Source organism: Diabrotica virgifera, chromosome 2, assembly GCF_917563875.1.
Source record: "Diabrotica virgifera virgifera chromosome 2, PGI_DIABVI_V3a".
In the NCBI taxonomy this organism is placed as follows: Eukaryota; Metazoa; Arthropoda; class Insecta; order Coleoptera; family Chrysomelidae; genus Diabrotica; species Diabrotica virgifera.
In genome coordinates this window covers 2,106,757-2,121,234 of record NC_065444.1, presented here as the reverse complement: position 1 = coordinate 2,121,234, position 14,478 = coordinate 2,106,757, and the positions used below count along the sequence as shown (strand labels likewise).

At 33.2% G+C, this 14,478-nt stretch overlaps 1 protein-coding gene across 2 annotated transcripts in view; it reads left to right on the top strand.

Annotated features, from left to right (window-relative positions):
• Positions 1 to 10,847, top strand: part of LOC126879940 (stimulator of interferon genes protein homolog) — a 91,602-nt gene extending 80,755 nt beyond the window's left edge. Inside the window, exons 6-8 of one of the 2 annotated variants that reach the window (XM_050643315.1) lie at positions 6,948 to 7,116; positions 7,341 to 7,451; positions 10,582 to 10,847. In XM_050643315.1, the coding sequence (XP_050499272.1) occupies positions 6,948 to 7,116; positions 7,341 to 7,451; positions 10,582 to 10,670 (369 nt within the window). In that variant the 3' untranslated portion in view covers positions 10,671 to 10,847. Of the gene's footprint in view, positions 1 to 1,188; positions 1,355 to 6,947; positions 7,117 to 7,340; positions 7,452 to 10,581 lie in introns of both variants that reach the window. The other variant, XM_050643316.1, reaches the window with a different exon arrangement.
• Positions 10,848 to 14,478: the final 3,631 nt, after the last annotated feature.

Genomic DNA, 14,478 nt, shown 5'->3' with positions numbered 1-14,478 from the left:
TTTCTTCATGTATTCGAAGGCCCCAGACTACCTGTTTCTTCAATCCCCATTAATTACGAATTTTTAGTAGCGGTCATATGCGTCCGTTGTGGGTAGGTCAACGGTTATTTTATCGCATAACTTTTTTGTCTTTATTTTTTATGCATTTTTGACTATTAAATTATGAGGTATTCTAGTACTAAAAGTTACTCTTGGTTTAAGTCGGTAAAATACACCGTTTTTTTTTTAATATTTTCAAATTCAAAAAGCGATTTTCTGAAAAAAATTTCAAATCGATTTTTCTGGAGAACGGAGCATTCTAGCGACTTGAAGCAAGAGTACCTACTTAAAGCAAGAGTACCTTTTAATACTGGAATACCTCACGATTTAATAACCCAGTGTCAAAAATGCCAAAAAGGTAAAGACAAAACAGTTATGCGATAAAATAACGATGGCCCTACCCAAAATGGTCGCCTATGACTGGTACTAAAAATTAGAAAGTGATGGAATCGATTTATATCTGGAAGATAAATAAGCGTATCCGTTTTCGTTGTTCTAGATAGAAGCATTCTGGAGGTATTTAAAAAAAATACTAATTAAAAGACGTCATCTTTAAAGAGCTCTAGCTCCCGTAGGAAGCATTTTCGGACTAGATAAATTGGATTAAATTGTTTTAAAATTATCTGAGGAATCTCCGGTCTTCGTTTGTCTTTAAAGTACGCCCTGTATACACGCTCATATAGGTACTCTGACAAGAAAATTTGGAGGGTGATTCATTATTACAAAAGGTCGTGACGATTCAAAGATTGTTTACCTAGATGATGCATGACACTATTAAGGAATGCCGTAGTAATTGTTGTAATGATTGCATAAATAATGCATCTCGCAGTAAAGTAAAGATTTATGATTGAAAATAAAAATATATACCATTTGTATACATGTATACCAGTTGCAATGCGAAGGCAAAACTGTCTTAATTTTCACTTAGTTCAGAGAGCGCAAGCAGCACTCTAAATCGACGATTTTCGGTTCTTATTAGAGGCATCATCAGAGAGGTATATGTTTGCTCATCTCTGTCCCTAGTGAAAATCTTCCGTGAGCTAGTCCTCGCATTGCAACTGACGTTATGATAGTAGGTGCCTAGCGACATCTGCTAAATAAAAGTCAAAGTTTATGATTGACGACATTTATGATTGACTTGATTTTTAGCCGTTAGAACAAAAAGTGATGACAGTTGCTGGAGTGATAGATAGACCATATAAAAACTCCGTTTATAAGATTAGTTCCGAAAAAAATGATTACCTTTATGTCTCAGCAGAATATGCAACACCCGTGAAGACTTTTTACGATGGTCTTGAGAGTAGGCAACATGCAGGTATTGTTATACATATATACATATTACTGATTTCTAACGTAGGAGACTAACATCACTTTAGAGCAGGGGTCGGCAACCAGCGACCCGCGGGCCGCATGCCACTACGATGTGGCCCGCGCAAGTTAGAGCCGTTCCACACGGCGCCATATTTTATTGGAAAATCCACATGATAAACAGGTTAAGTGTTATATTTGGTTGTAATCACAATTTAAATTCCTACTTGAATCACAATGTAAACATCAAAAAAGGAATCACCAGGAATGAAAAGGTATTTAAAAAGAAAAAACCTGCTAACGAAAGTTTTAGCAGGCAAAAGACAACAATACCATAATGTAAAGGGCTTATCAGAATAATGAAAAAAGTACATAAGCACAACATCACAACATTTAAAACAACCAACACTCAGATCTATCCTGTTCAAATCCAAACCCAACAACACACAGGAGAGATCAAAGAACTACATCTACAAAATACCCTGTGAATGCAACAATTTATATGTGGAAGAAACTGCAATGCCACTAAACGATAGGATTAACGAACATGAAACATACATCAAAAACAAAGATTTCGACAAATCACAGATATGGGTGATTCGCCAAAATAGACGGCAATTTCGAGGTAGAGAAATTTAATTTAAAACATGGTTTAGAATTAGTTCATTTTTAAATATTTTTTATAAAATGAGCTATTCAACTTACCCATGATACCAGCAGAGATCATTTTTAAATATTTTCCGAAAAACGGAAATGTTGTAACTTCGGAGTTGACAAGTGTCCACGGTGTTGATGTTAATTCTCTGTTAATTGAAATTTATGATCGTAACAATTAAATTAAAACTGGTATGTAATAAAACTATACAAAACACTTCCATTTTGATATAAAGTACTACAGAAAAACATGAAAAATAGGTAAAATATCAATTGCGTCGGAGTTGATTTAGACCGGCCTTCGTGTTGACAAAACTTTCCAATATGTAGCCGTGTCTTTTCCGTTAAACTTCAAAAATCTAATCTTATTCTGAACACAATCTTGGCATTTCCTTTCTACATATTCTTCTGTCTTTTCTCCATGTCAACATAATTATTTTTTATCCGCTTCCACACATGAGCTCTATGTTTTTACATAATGTGCCTACATAGACAGCAGATGTCTCTTTTATCAACATTAGAGAAGACTACCCAAAATGGTATACATATTCTTACAGAAATAAGCATAGCTGCATAAAAAATTACTTTCTTTCATAAAATCTTTATTTAACGATTTTGGGGGCTTTCGCCTTCATTTTTTCGTCGTACTCCAGTGTATACGAGCCATTTTCTATAAAAAGAAGATAATTACCAAACCGACCGAAACATCTTGACAGCTTACCCAGTAACCCTTTTCCTATATCAGACTAAATTTAAATTGTATTTTTTTAGTTTAAGAATGACCATTCACACACTTTAAACAACTCCGAGGCACGTTCGTCAACTCCAAGGCACCATAGGCGTAACCAGGATGATCCTAAGGGGGGGGGGGTTACAACTACCTGAAAGGGGGGGTTACAACTACTGGAAGGTCTCTGAGGGCTATGGTGTTAAGCGTATAGAGCTCAAAGTACATCCCAATGGGGGGGGGGGTTACAACCCCCAAAACCCCCCCTGGTTACGCCTATGCAAGGCACGACTGGGCTTCGGAGTTGATTGCTTCGGTGTTGATGATTTCATATATTTTTAAATGTACTTTCTACAAAATATTAAAAATAATTCTGCTTTATTCATCGTGTGTCAAAAAAACTTTATAGCGCATACTTAGAAGAAAAACATATTAAAAAATTAGCAAAATTAAGCTTTTACGAAGGCTTGGGTGTTGACTGTATAAAAACATACGCTTAGCTTAAGACAAGTTGAAAAATTTTCTAGCGCTTAACGATATTATGTTCGTCCACTTTCTTCTACAATTTGGGTTAGACTGAAGCGTTCCTCTCTTGTCAAGCTGCCTGCCATACAGTATAGTGCAGTTTGGCCTAAATTTTCATATATTTTCATGAGGCCTCGGTGTTGATGCACAAAGTTGGTTACAGTTTTTAGTAGTAGATTTTTATGGTTTAATTTTAAAAATGAGAATTATTAATTTGACAGTTTTAAATTACATTGGGTTTTTAATTAATTATTGATAAAATAATCTGCACTTTTGTAACTTTTCAGTGTGTAATACTATAAAACACATCAAAAACCAAGGTGGGTTACAGCCTCGGAGTTGATATTTTGACATTAAAATTGCATACAATGCTTGTAAAAATACTTTTTTTTTAATTAATGTTAAGTGGCGTACATTCATCTATTATATAACTTAACTTTGGCAACACAATTTGAAACACAGTATGTAAAGGACTTAAGAAAAAAGCGAGTTACACAATATGCCGCTTATTTTGGCGAACAACCCATAGGCAAACGTGCCTGGGACAATGAACAAAGGCTATAGTGGAAAGATGCATCAATAATCATGAAGAAAACAGGCATGGAAAGAGGAGAATCAAATATACTAAATGAAGAAAAATGTGTAGCAAATCAATCAGCAGAATGCAGCAGACTTTAGTTGCCAATACTTAAAGAAAAGGTTAATAACAAGAACATACCAGTGATGTGGGAACATCACTGGAACATACCAACAATAGAGGATAAGAAAATGTAAAACATATTTATATCAAACACTACACATAGGCAACACACAATACATAATAACACAATTCACAATTATGTACCCAAAAAACTTATAACGAAAAAGGCGATGGACTACACCAGCTAATTGAAATAATATTCGAGAATATTACCTCAATTATCCAAGATAGCCATCGCTACACCCTTAGCTTAGCCCAGTCTCTCAAGGTGTGTGTTCGTCTTGTCCTAATCTTAGAAATGAACTATGAAAATTCGGAATGGAAGCAAACAAAACAGTATTTTTAACCAATCATGTTTATTGTTCAAAAAAGATATAATAAAAATATGACTTAGTAGATGCATTAACAAATGTATTCAAATTCTTGCCAAAAACTAACAATTTGTAGATTATACTTATGTCTTTGTGGTGTTTGGTTCGATGGTAACTTCTTGATGTCGAATGGTACTGCTGTAGACTTCTTGTAGACCTGGGCAGATGTTCGGCCCTAGGCCCCTGCAGCCGAAGATGTTGGGTGCTGTAGTCTAGATGTCATGAAGTCTTTTTGGAGCCCCCAGAGGGAGGACGGTGATCTTAATCCCAAAAACTAGAAGAATAATGCGAGTATTAGTTTTGACATCAAGAAGAAAAGGTACCCTTTACCAAAAAGTATTCAAAAAGTAGCAGATGGCAAGGGGTAAATTAAATGTAATTAAGATGAGGAGAATAGTTAAAACTTGATTACTAAACGTGCATATATGTAAATTAAAAATATATATCTAAAACTAAAATATCAGAACACATGCTTTTAGGTGGGAGGTTAGATATAAAAAATATTAGAAAAAGCTGTTAGATGTTGAACTGTGATTACAAGAAAAATAATAATGAATATTCTTACCCCAAAAGAAGATTTGATTTGGAAATAGATAGCTATTATCAGCTCTGGGCCCAGAGCACGCCAAATAGAATTCTATTTCGCTGACGTCACAAAATAGAATTTCATAATGGGAGAATCGACGGTTGCTAGGCAACATGACGTCACTAAAATAGAATTCTATTGGCGTGCTCTCGCACCTGTAATTGTCTTTTATAATATTACCACCACCATTTTGAGAATTGAAATGACGGCGTGAACTGTAGAAAGGTAGGCATGTTCCGTATTAAGACAGATACTTACAGAGTAACAATATACGGGATACGTTCAGTATGATGATTTAGATTTTAGATGAAAAGATATATTAAATAGAAGATAATAAAAGAGGATAATAAAAGAGGGCGCCAACGAGTTTTTAACGAAGAAAACTGGTAAAACAAATAGAAGAAAATTATTACTAATGAAATATTAAAGAATAGAAAATAATATAATTATTTAAAAATAAAATATCAAAAATGTGACGTTTGTAACATTACAAACTCATTATCAAACACATAATCACATAACACATTTTAACTTACAGATCATATTAAACAATACATACAGTGCGGTGGAATAAGTGTTGCCCCCCCTGTTAACTTGTTTATTTTAAGAATATAAGAAAAACGCTCGGACAGGTCGATTTTTAAACTAACCATAGTATATTATAGCATCAACTTTTCGAACTTAGCCTCTACGCGATGCCTCTTCAGGTGACAGCCATAACTTTGATTTTTTTAAATGGGAAAGTACATCATGTGACACCTCATTTAAAAGCTCTTAAAATACTGATTTCAAAAATGTATAATACTTTAATCCTTTTTGAAATCGTAGGCGCAAAATTTCGGTCGAACTCTTTTTAGACGCGTTTATTTTTTTCGAATTCTGAGAAAACTAATAAGTATTTTTGAAAAATTTAAACGCAAAATGAAAGATTAGATTATTACCGAGGGCTGACAGTCCCTCAGAATAAACAGAAAGTTTATTCTCTTTTCGCCACTGTGACTTTTTAAAATAAACATTATAGGAGTTCTCAGGGACTTTGGACCATCGAGAATACTGTAATATTTCATTCTGCGTTTAAATTTTTCAAAAATATTTATTAGTTTTCTCAGGATTCGAAAAAAATAATTGCATTTAGAAAGAATTCGACCGAAATTTTGCCCCTACGCTCTCAAACAGGATTAAAGTATTATACATTTTTGAAATCAGTATTTTAAGAGCTTTTAAATGAGGTGTCACATGATATACTTTCCTATTTAAAAAAAAAATCAAAGTTATGGCTGTCACCTGAAGAGGGATCGCGTAAAGTTCGAAACGTTGATGCTATAATATACTATGGTTAGTTTAAAAATCGACCTGTCTGAGCGTTTTTCTTATATTCTTAAAATAAACAAGTTAACAGGGGGGGGGGCAACACTTATTCCACCGCACTGTATATACATATAAGGTAAATTGCAAAGCGGTAACGATTAATTTCATTTCGGGTGTTAATTAGTAGGAGATTGTCACGATTTTTTTAACAAAAAGGGACCCACTATATTTTGTGCATAACTCGCTTAGTTTTGATGCTAGAAACTTTTATAAAAAATAAAAAGAAGGGTTTTTTGAACACTTTAAAAAAAGTTTTGATGGGTTTTCCCCGAAAAGTGCTTCATTTTTCGTATATAATAATACATACAATTTTTCATATTCTTCTTCTTCTTTTACGGCACTACAGCCCAAATTGTGCCTTGGCCTCCTTTATTTTTTACCTCCACCCTTGTTTGTCTGTGGCTGCTCTTCTTCACACACGGAATCCTAAGAGGACTTGTGCGTCGCTGCTTACTGTGTCTTTCCAGTGCTTTCTTGACTTCCCAACCGGTCTCTTTCCTTGCATTCTAGCGTTCAGTGCTCTTTTTGGTAGCCTATCCTCTCCCATTCTTGTCACATGTCCGTCCCATTTCTATCTTTGTATTCTAATGAAGTCTGACTATAAAGTTGTTAAAGCTATAAATGGTTAAAAGATATTTTTCATATACATGCTTATAACTTGATTTTTAGTCGTTAGAACAAAAAGTTATGACAGTTGCTGGGGTTCAAAATAGAGTATATAAAAACGCCGTTTATAAGATCAGTCCAAAGAAGAATGATTACATTTATGTCTCAGCAGAATATGCAACACCCTTGAAGACTTTTAAAGACGTTTTTGACAATAGAGGACAACATTCAGGTATTGTTAAGTATATTAGTGGTTTATAACGTTCAGATGTGTAAAAACTTTTAAGTACAACCTCAGAAATCGCATTATAAGTCTTACTTAACTTTGTACCTATTACATGTAAAAACATGTTGCTGACCCATGCTCTAGTAGTTCTATATTTTTTGTGGCTAATTATATAACTTATAAATTCCATTCTTGTTGTTATTTATTAAATATCTTACATCATGTTTCAGAAAATTTCCACAAACATAAGAAGGACATTATTTTACAGTTTTATTTGACGCTTAAACGAGTATTGGAACAAAAAGGACTTAACCAATTTTGTGAACTGATTTATTATGAAGGTAAGTTATCCATAATATCCATCCATCCTACCCTTAAACAGTTGCAGCTTTATCTTCTCGAAAAGATACCAAGACACCTCTGACTCTACCAAGGTGGCTGGTATCTTTCGTAACACTCAGGCGTAGTCCTCGTTTCGAGTGGGTTTCAGTATGTTCCCTTCTTCTTCTTCTTCTTCTTCTTCTTCTTCTTCTTCTTCTTCTTCTTCTTCTTTTTCTTCTTCTTCTTCGGATTTTTCTCATTATGAGTTCGCTATTTTCGTCCTCCACAGCACACTATTCTCCCAGTCACTTCTCTGAGCTCTATATCTATCATAACATTTCCTATGTAAGTTTTACATCTCATAGCTGATCTTCCTCTTCGTTGTCTTCCCGGTGGGTCCCAGTCCAATATACGAGCACATCCGTGCTCTGGCATTCTTTGTACATGCCCGTACCACTACAGGGCTATGTTTTCCATTTTTTTTTGTAATTGGGCATTCTACTTCCATTCTGTTCCATATTTCCTCTGTTCGTATTCTATCCGCTCTGGTGATTTATAGACATCTTCTCATAAAGTCCAATTTAACTGTTTTTAAAAAAATAATGAATGGGTTGCATGTGTGACATCAAGCCTTTCTAAAAAAAAGCTTAATTACAGTAAATTTCCTATTCTTAAAATCGAAAAGAAATAAGATGTAGTGCTCAGATTGCTTTCCCCATCAAATTTTCCAAACTCCTGTTATGTCCATCTCCTTTGTGTTTGTTCTAGAATCTGTTATGTGTTATTTATCGACTTTAAAACAAAAAAAAATTATCATTACAAAAAACCTTTTAATTCAGCTTAACCAGGTAATGTTTTCAAAATTTTAAATTAATTTTTAACCTACTCAACTATTTATTAAATTCAACAGATATCAACATAAATGAAATATTTTTCATATATTATTTTTTCATATATTACTTTTTCAACTTTTTTGTTATATTCCATAAAGTTTCATTCCTCTACACATAATTATAACTTTGGATTAGAGTAAATTAAATATCACCTATTGCATTAGGTACCTATACACTTGACTTTAATTCTGAATTAGCTATTAATGATTTTATTGATTGACACTTTTAATTAAAATTTTAGCAAATTACTAATTTTTCAATTTGAATTTTTTCAAACAAATCAAAATTTTCACAATCAGATCACAACTATTGCATATCCGACCAATCTAGTCTAAAAATTGCACACCCAATTTTACATCTAACTTTGAACATCCTGAACAACATCTAACAACCCTATATAAATAAAATCTATACAAATAATAAAAATAATATCACTTTATATATAACTAACAATTTTCGTTTTCTCGGTTTAATGTCGTGTTTTCTTACTATTTCCACCGTACTCCCCTCAAGATCCTGCCAATATTTTGTTAGTTTATTACAGTCAAATCTGTCCCACTACCAACCCTCCTCTTAGCAAAGTGCAGAGAAAAAGTATGATATTGACTACTACTATATTTATTCCTTATACCGGAAACATTTAATTTTACTTTAACCGGGACCTGACTGAAGATACTGTGCAAATTATAGACAGCGAAACCGGTCGTCAGTTGTAAAATAAACTGTTTGTGAGAACGTCTTTCTTTTTTTTTACTACAATAACTGTTTTTACTTCGTATTGTTGTTGTCGTTGGCCATATTTCCACTCCATCTAGGGTAATATTCAGCACTATGCTTAGAAAGATCCTTTTTTGTTTTCTTTGGTTAGACTGTACTTCCATATCACTTCATGGAGTGGTTTCGTGGTTTGTTTTCTCCGTGCTATTGTCATTTCTATATCTTTCATACAAGTACCTTCTCAGCTTATCATTGACCCTCAATACTTAAAATCTTACAACTCTTAATAGTGTCTTCTAAACTTAAGTTTAAATATGCAACCTTCGAATCGATTACATAAGTATTCGGCCTTACACATATTTATCCTGAGTCCATGTAGCTCACAATCTTCTTTAATTCCCTTACTTATCATATATTCCATGTCCTTCCTATCTTGTGCAAAAATGTCTTGGTCATCTCAGTCATCTGCGAAAAGTAGTGAATGTAATGTATTTTCGTGTACTGGTATTCTTTTTCTCATGAGCATCTTTCAGTGCGTCACAGTTTTTCGATTTCAATCTAACATATTAAATTGTATGTGGCAGAAAAACGCACGTTAGTGATTACATTTCGTCGGTGACATTTATAACATTTATTCTAGTTGTCGATAGATAACTTATAGTGAGGTAGTATATGTATATAGAAAGTGCACTGTGTTTAAGTTAGGTCAGGCTAATTCATTAGTGTATGCATTATAGTGGGGTAATGTATGGGGGGTATAATCGAAAAAAAATTATTTACGAATTATATAATTCATCTAGAATATAATCTGTACAATTTATAAGACTATACAAATCAAAGAAAATATATATTTTTGTTATTTTCATAAATGCAATAAACACAATTGATTTGTTTTTATGCCAAATTGCAAATAAAATGTGACAACTGTCAGATTTAACTAAAATGTCATGTTAGAATAAATGTTATAAATGTTTATTATCACGGACTTACCTTTTTTTTCTATCATTTGTGACGCACTGAAAAATGCTCATGAAAAGGACTTTATGCCCATTGTTCCACATAATTCTCTACCATCTTTTCAAAGCCTGATCGATGTGTATGTTAAAAAGTTTGAGGCCTTTGTTACGATGATTGTTTTTGTTATTTCATAAAGTAATCTGTAAGTTTATTTAAACTTTGGTATACAGTCGAACCCGCTGATTAGAATACCGGGTATAGGAATATCCCGGTTTAAGGAATAGAAATTTGAGGTACCGAAATGGTTTTACTAGCCACTAATGATCGGTTATTAGAATATCTCGGTTATAGGAATACTTTTGCTTGGCACGAAGGCTATTCTAATAAGCGTACAGCCAACTACAGGGATTCTGTCCTTTTATTAGTTATTTTTTTAAATTAAGGTGCTATTTTTTATTTCAACTATTTTGTAGGAGGCCAGTCAAAATAGAAAGAAATATATTCCTTAATTTTTTTAATAAGACACCTGTGCATTTTTTAAGTGATTTGTATTTGCATTTTGAAATATACAGTTTTTTTTTAGATTCTTATCAAAAAGATGGTGTTACCTGCTATTACGATGTGGGAAAAATAATTCACGAGAGAATCAAGGGACTGAAAAAGTCACTCTAATTAAGATAGTTACCAGGAGTAGACTCCTTGCATGCCGTTTTTTTATCTTTTATGTTGTGTTTTTTTTTATATTTTATACATATATTATAACATAGTTTTAATATTGCGAACTGAAAGATCGATCTGCAATGTAACATGTACATTTTTCAAGATAAATAAATTCATTATTTTGTGTTACGCTGGCAGAATTATTGTAAACCTTAGAATGTTATGTAATTTTTCATCATCATCATCATTCTCTTTGCAATTATCCCTATTCGGCTTCCCTAATTGTATTTCTTCATAAGTTTCTTCATCTTGGGTCATATCAACATCAATCTCCTTTACCGACATGTCCTGCTTAAGCGTCTTACCCAGGTCTTCCTCTGCGACTTCTTCCAGAAACCCGCAGTTCAGCAATTCTTCTTATTGGGTGATTAATGTCTCAACGTTGAACATGATCTAACCATCATAATCTATGCTCCCTCATTTTGCATCAATTGGTGTCACCACTAGATTTCCTCTAATATACTCATTCCTAATTTTATCCTTTTTTGTTCCTACACTCATCCATCTAAGCATTCTCATTTCTGCCACATGCATTCGATGTTCCTGTCTTTTAATTGATCAGCATTCAGTGCCTTACATCATAGCTAGTCTTATGTCTGTTTTATAGAATTTTCCCTTCACTTTAATTGGGATATTTCTGTCACACAACCAGAGACATGTAAAAGGATAGACTTGGATAGGGATATGCCACTCAATGCATCGGGGTGTAACGCCAATACCAAGTACGGTGGTCTAGCTATCCTTGTCTGTCGTGCGAGTGTGAGCGTATCTACACTGGGGTGCAAAATTAACCGGACACCTTAAAAATGGGTCATTTTTGATGTCTCGAATTTCCTAAACCTGTTGTCCGATTTAAGTGATTTTTATAATGTATTATAGCTTTATTCTTTGGCAATATCGCTGTAATAGTATTGTTGCTAAACAGTTAAATTTTCATTGTATACCGGCTGTATCAATCAAACTGTGTTTTTGAAGTTATACTTCTTTAGGCGCGATTGAGATTGAGGGTGAATTTATATTGATCTGCGCGCATGCGCACACCGACAGTATGGTATTAGTCGTTATACGGGCTCTGATTGGGTGTTGAAATGATCTGTCAATAATAAATAATTGTTCAATATGAAGGTAAACAAATGTATAATATATTAGTTTTATTGTTGTGAGGACAGAAACAAAAAAGTTTATAATTGTAGTCACATTTAAATAGTTTTTAAAAGCAACAGGTACGTAATAATTGTAAATGTATCATAGGTACCTACCTATTTGAACCTACCAAAATACATAGTATGTAATACTTTTATTTACATAAATTGATTACCATCAAAATTTCTATCAATGTTCACCTAATATATTGTTTTCTTACTCTATGTTTTGTTGTATTTTTTCAATTCTAAATCATTTCAATTAAAAATCAAAATAATTTAATTTAATTCAAAAATGTCGAAAGCTTAATCCGTTTAGTTAGTCGACCTTCGCACATAATGACACATTGCCTCCGTGGCGAAGCGTTTAAGGTGAATGAACCCCAATACCAACCGCGCTGATAGCTGGTTCGAATCCCAATAAAAACTTTTATTTTTTTATTTTTTTTATACATTTTATGATTGTAAGTATATTTATTATATAATTTTATTTTCAGAAAATACGTATTTAGTTAAAAAATTTTCCGACAATTAATGTTCAGAAATCATTTGTGGCATTTTTAATGTGTTGGTGTGTGTTTTATTCTTTTATTATTTTAATTTTTGGCACTGTTTTAATAAAAATGTTTGAGAAGTAGTAAGTATAAATTAGTTTAATATTTAAATAAAATATAAATAAAAAGTATATTAATTTCGTTTAAATCATATAATAGAAGTATAACTTCTTACGTGCGTACAAAGTACACACACATTCTTTTTTTTTCTCAAAGTTCGCATCACCCTGTGGAATATTCTAACATTTATAAAATACTGAAATTAAAATCCAACTATAGCCTCATGTTTTCTCAACATTTTGTTTTTTGATTCATTCGCTTATATTGGATAATAAAAAAAGTTGGGTACTTTAACAACTAGCCATGTTTTTCATCAATACAACGTGTTTTTAAAAAATTATTGGCAAAATTTAAGGGGTAATTCTGCATGAAAAAATAATGACAGTTTGCTTTATCAACGATATGTCTGCAAATGCTTCGTTTCCGAGATAGGGGGTATTGAAAGTTTTCTTACAAACTGACGATTTATTGCTTTAAAACCGGTTGAGGTATGCAAATGAAATTTGGTGGGTTTTAAGAAGTAGTTATTGCACATTTTTTGACATACAATTAAGAATTTAATATTCACCATTGGCGCGCATACGGGTAATATGAGTGCTTATATTACCCGTATGCACGACAATGGTGAATATTAAATTCTTACTTGTATGTCAAAAAATGTACAATAACTACGTCTTAACAACCACCAAATTTCATTTGCATATCTCAACTGGTTTTCAAGCAATAAATAAATCGTCAGTTTGTAAGAAAAATTTCAACACCCTCTATCTCAGAAATGAAGCATTTGCGGACATAGGTTTATAAAGCAAACTGTCATTATTTTTTCATGTAGAATTACTCCTTAAAGTTTGTCGCACTTATTTAGAAACACCCTGTATTGATAAGGAACATATGGTTAGTTGTTAAATTTCCTAACTTTTTTATGGTCCTACTTAAGCGAATGAATCAAAAAACAGAATGTTGAGAAAACAAGGCTATAGTTGGGTTTTAATTTGAGTATTTTATAAATGCTAGAATATTCCACAGGGTGATGCGAAGTTTAAGAAAAAAAACAGTTTCATTGGTACACCCGGTATGCAATGAAAATTTACCTGTTTAGCCACAATATTATTAGAGCGATATTGATAAAGAATAAGGTTATAGCATATTAAAAAACCACTTAAATCAGACAACAGGTTTAGGAAATTCGAGACATCAGAAATGACCCATTTTTAAGGTGTTCCGTTAATTTTGCACCCCAGTGTACTAAGAGGTGGGAGTAATGGAACGACACAAACACAGAGGCGGCGGCCATCATATGCTAGAGAGAAAGCTAAGCGCCGGTAGAGAGAGAGATAGACCACCGACCCGAACTGCTCCACGTTACGCTATTTTTCGGAGCTGGCCTGGCCAAATCTATGTGTATAATATCTTTGCACACAACACACCTTCCATCCATCCAACCTTAAATCTATAGGGCTTTTCATTCACAGTCATTTGTTTCGAGCTTCTGTCATGTGTCACATAATATTAATATATCTATGTCATACGTTATTGCCATATACCAATGATACAAACCAAAGACGTATGACGTAGATATATTAATATTATGTCACACATGACAGAAGCTCGAAACAAATGACAATCGATGAAAAGCCCTATTGCATGCATCTCCATCTATTTCCCCACTACTCTGTAATACCGATCCTAGCTATAAGGCTTTTCATTCACAGTCATTTGTTTGGAGCTTATGTCATATGTCGTATAATCCGTGTATATTAATATTATACACAGATTATACAACATATGACAGAAGCTCGAAAGAAATGACAATCGATGAAAAGCCCTATTTAAAACTAAAACTCTCACTTTTCACAATCATAATATTATTTTATTTGTAATAACTCCTTTAAACGAACATTCCAAATGCTCTTTGTCTCAACTCTTCCAGTTATTGGGGGTACCAAATGATGAAAAAAGCTCAGTTTGCCGCCCCCTAGACAGGGGGTGCCTGCCTGCAGAACA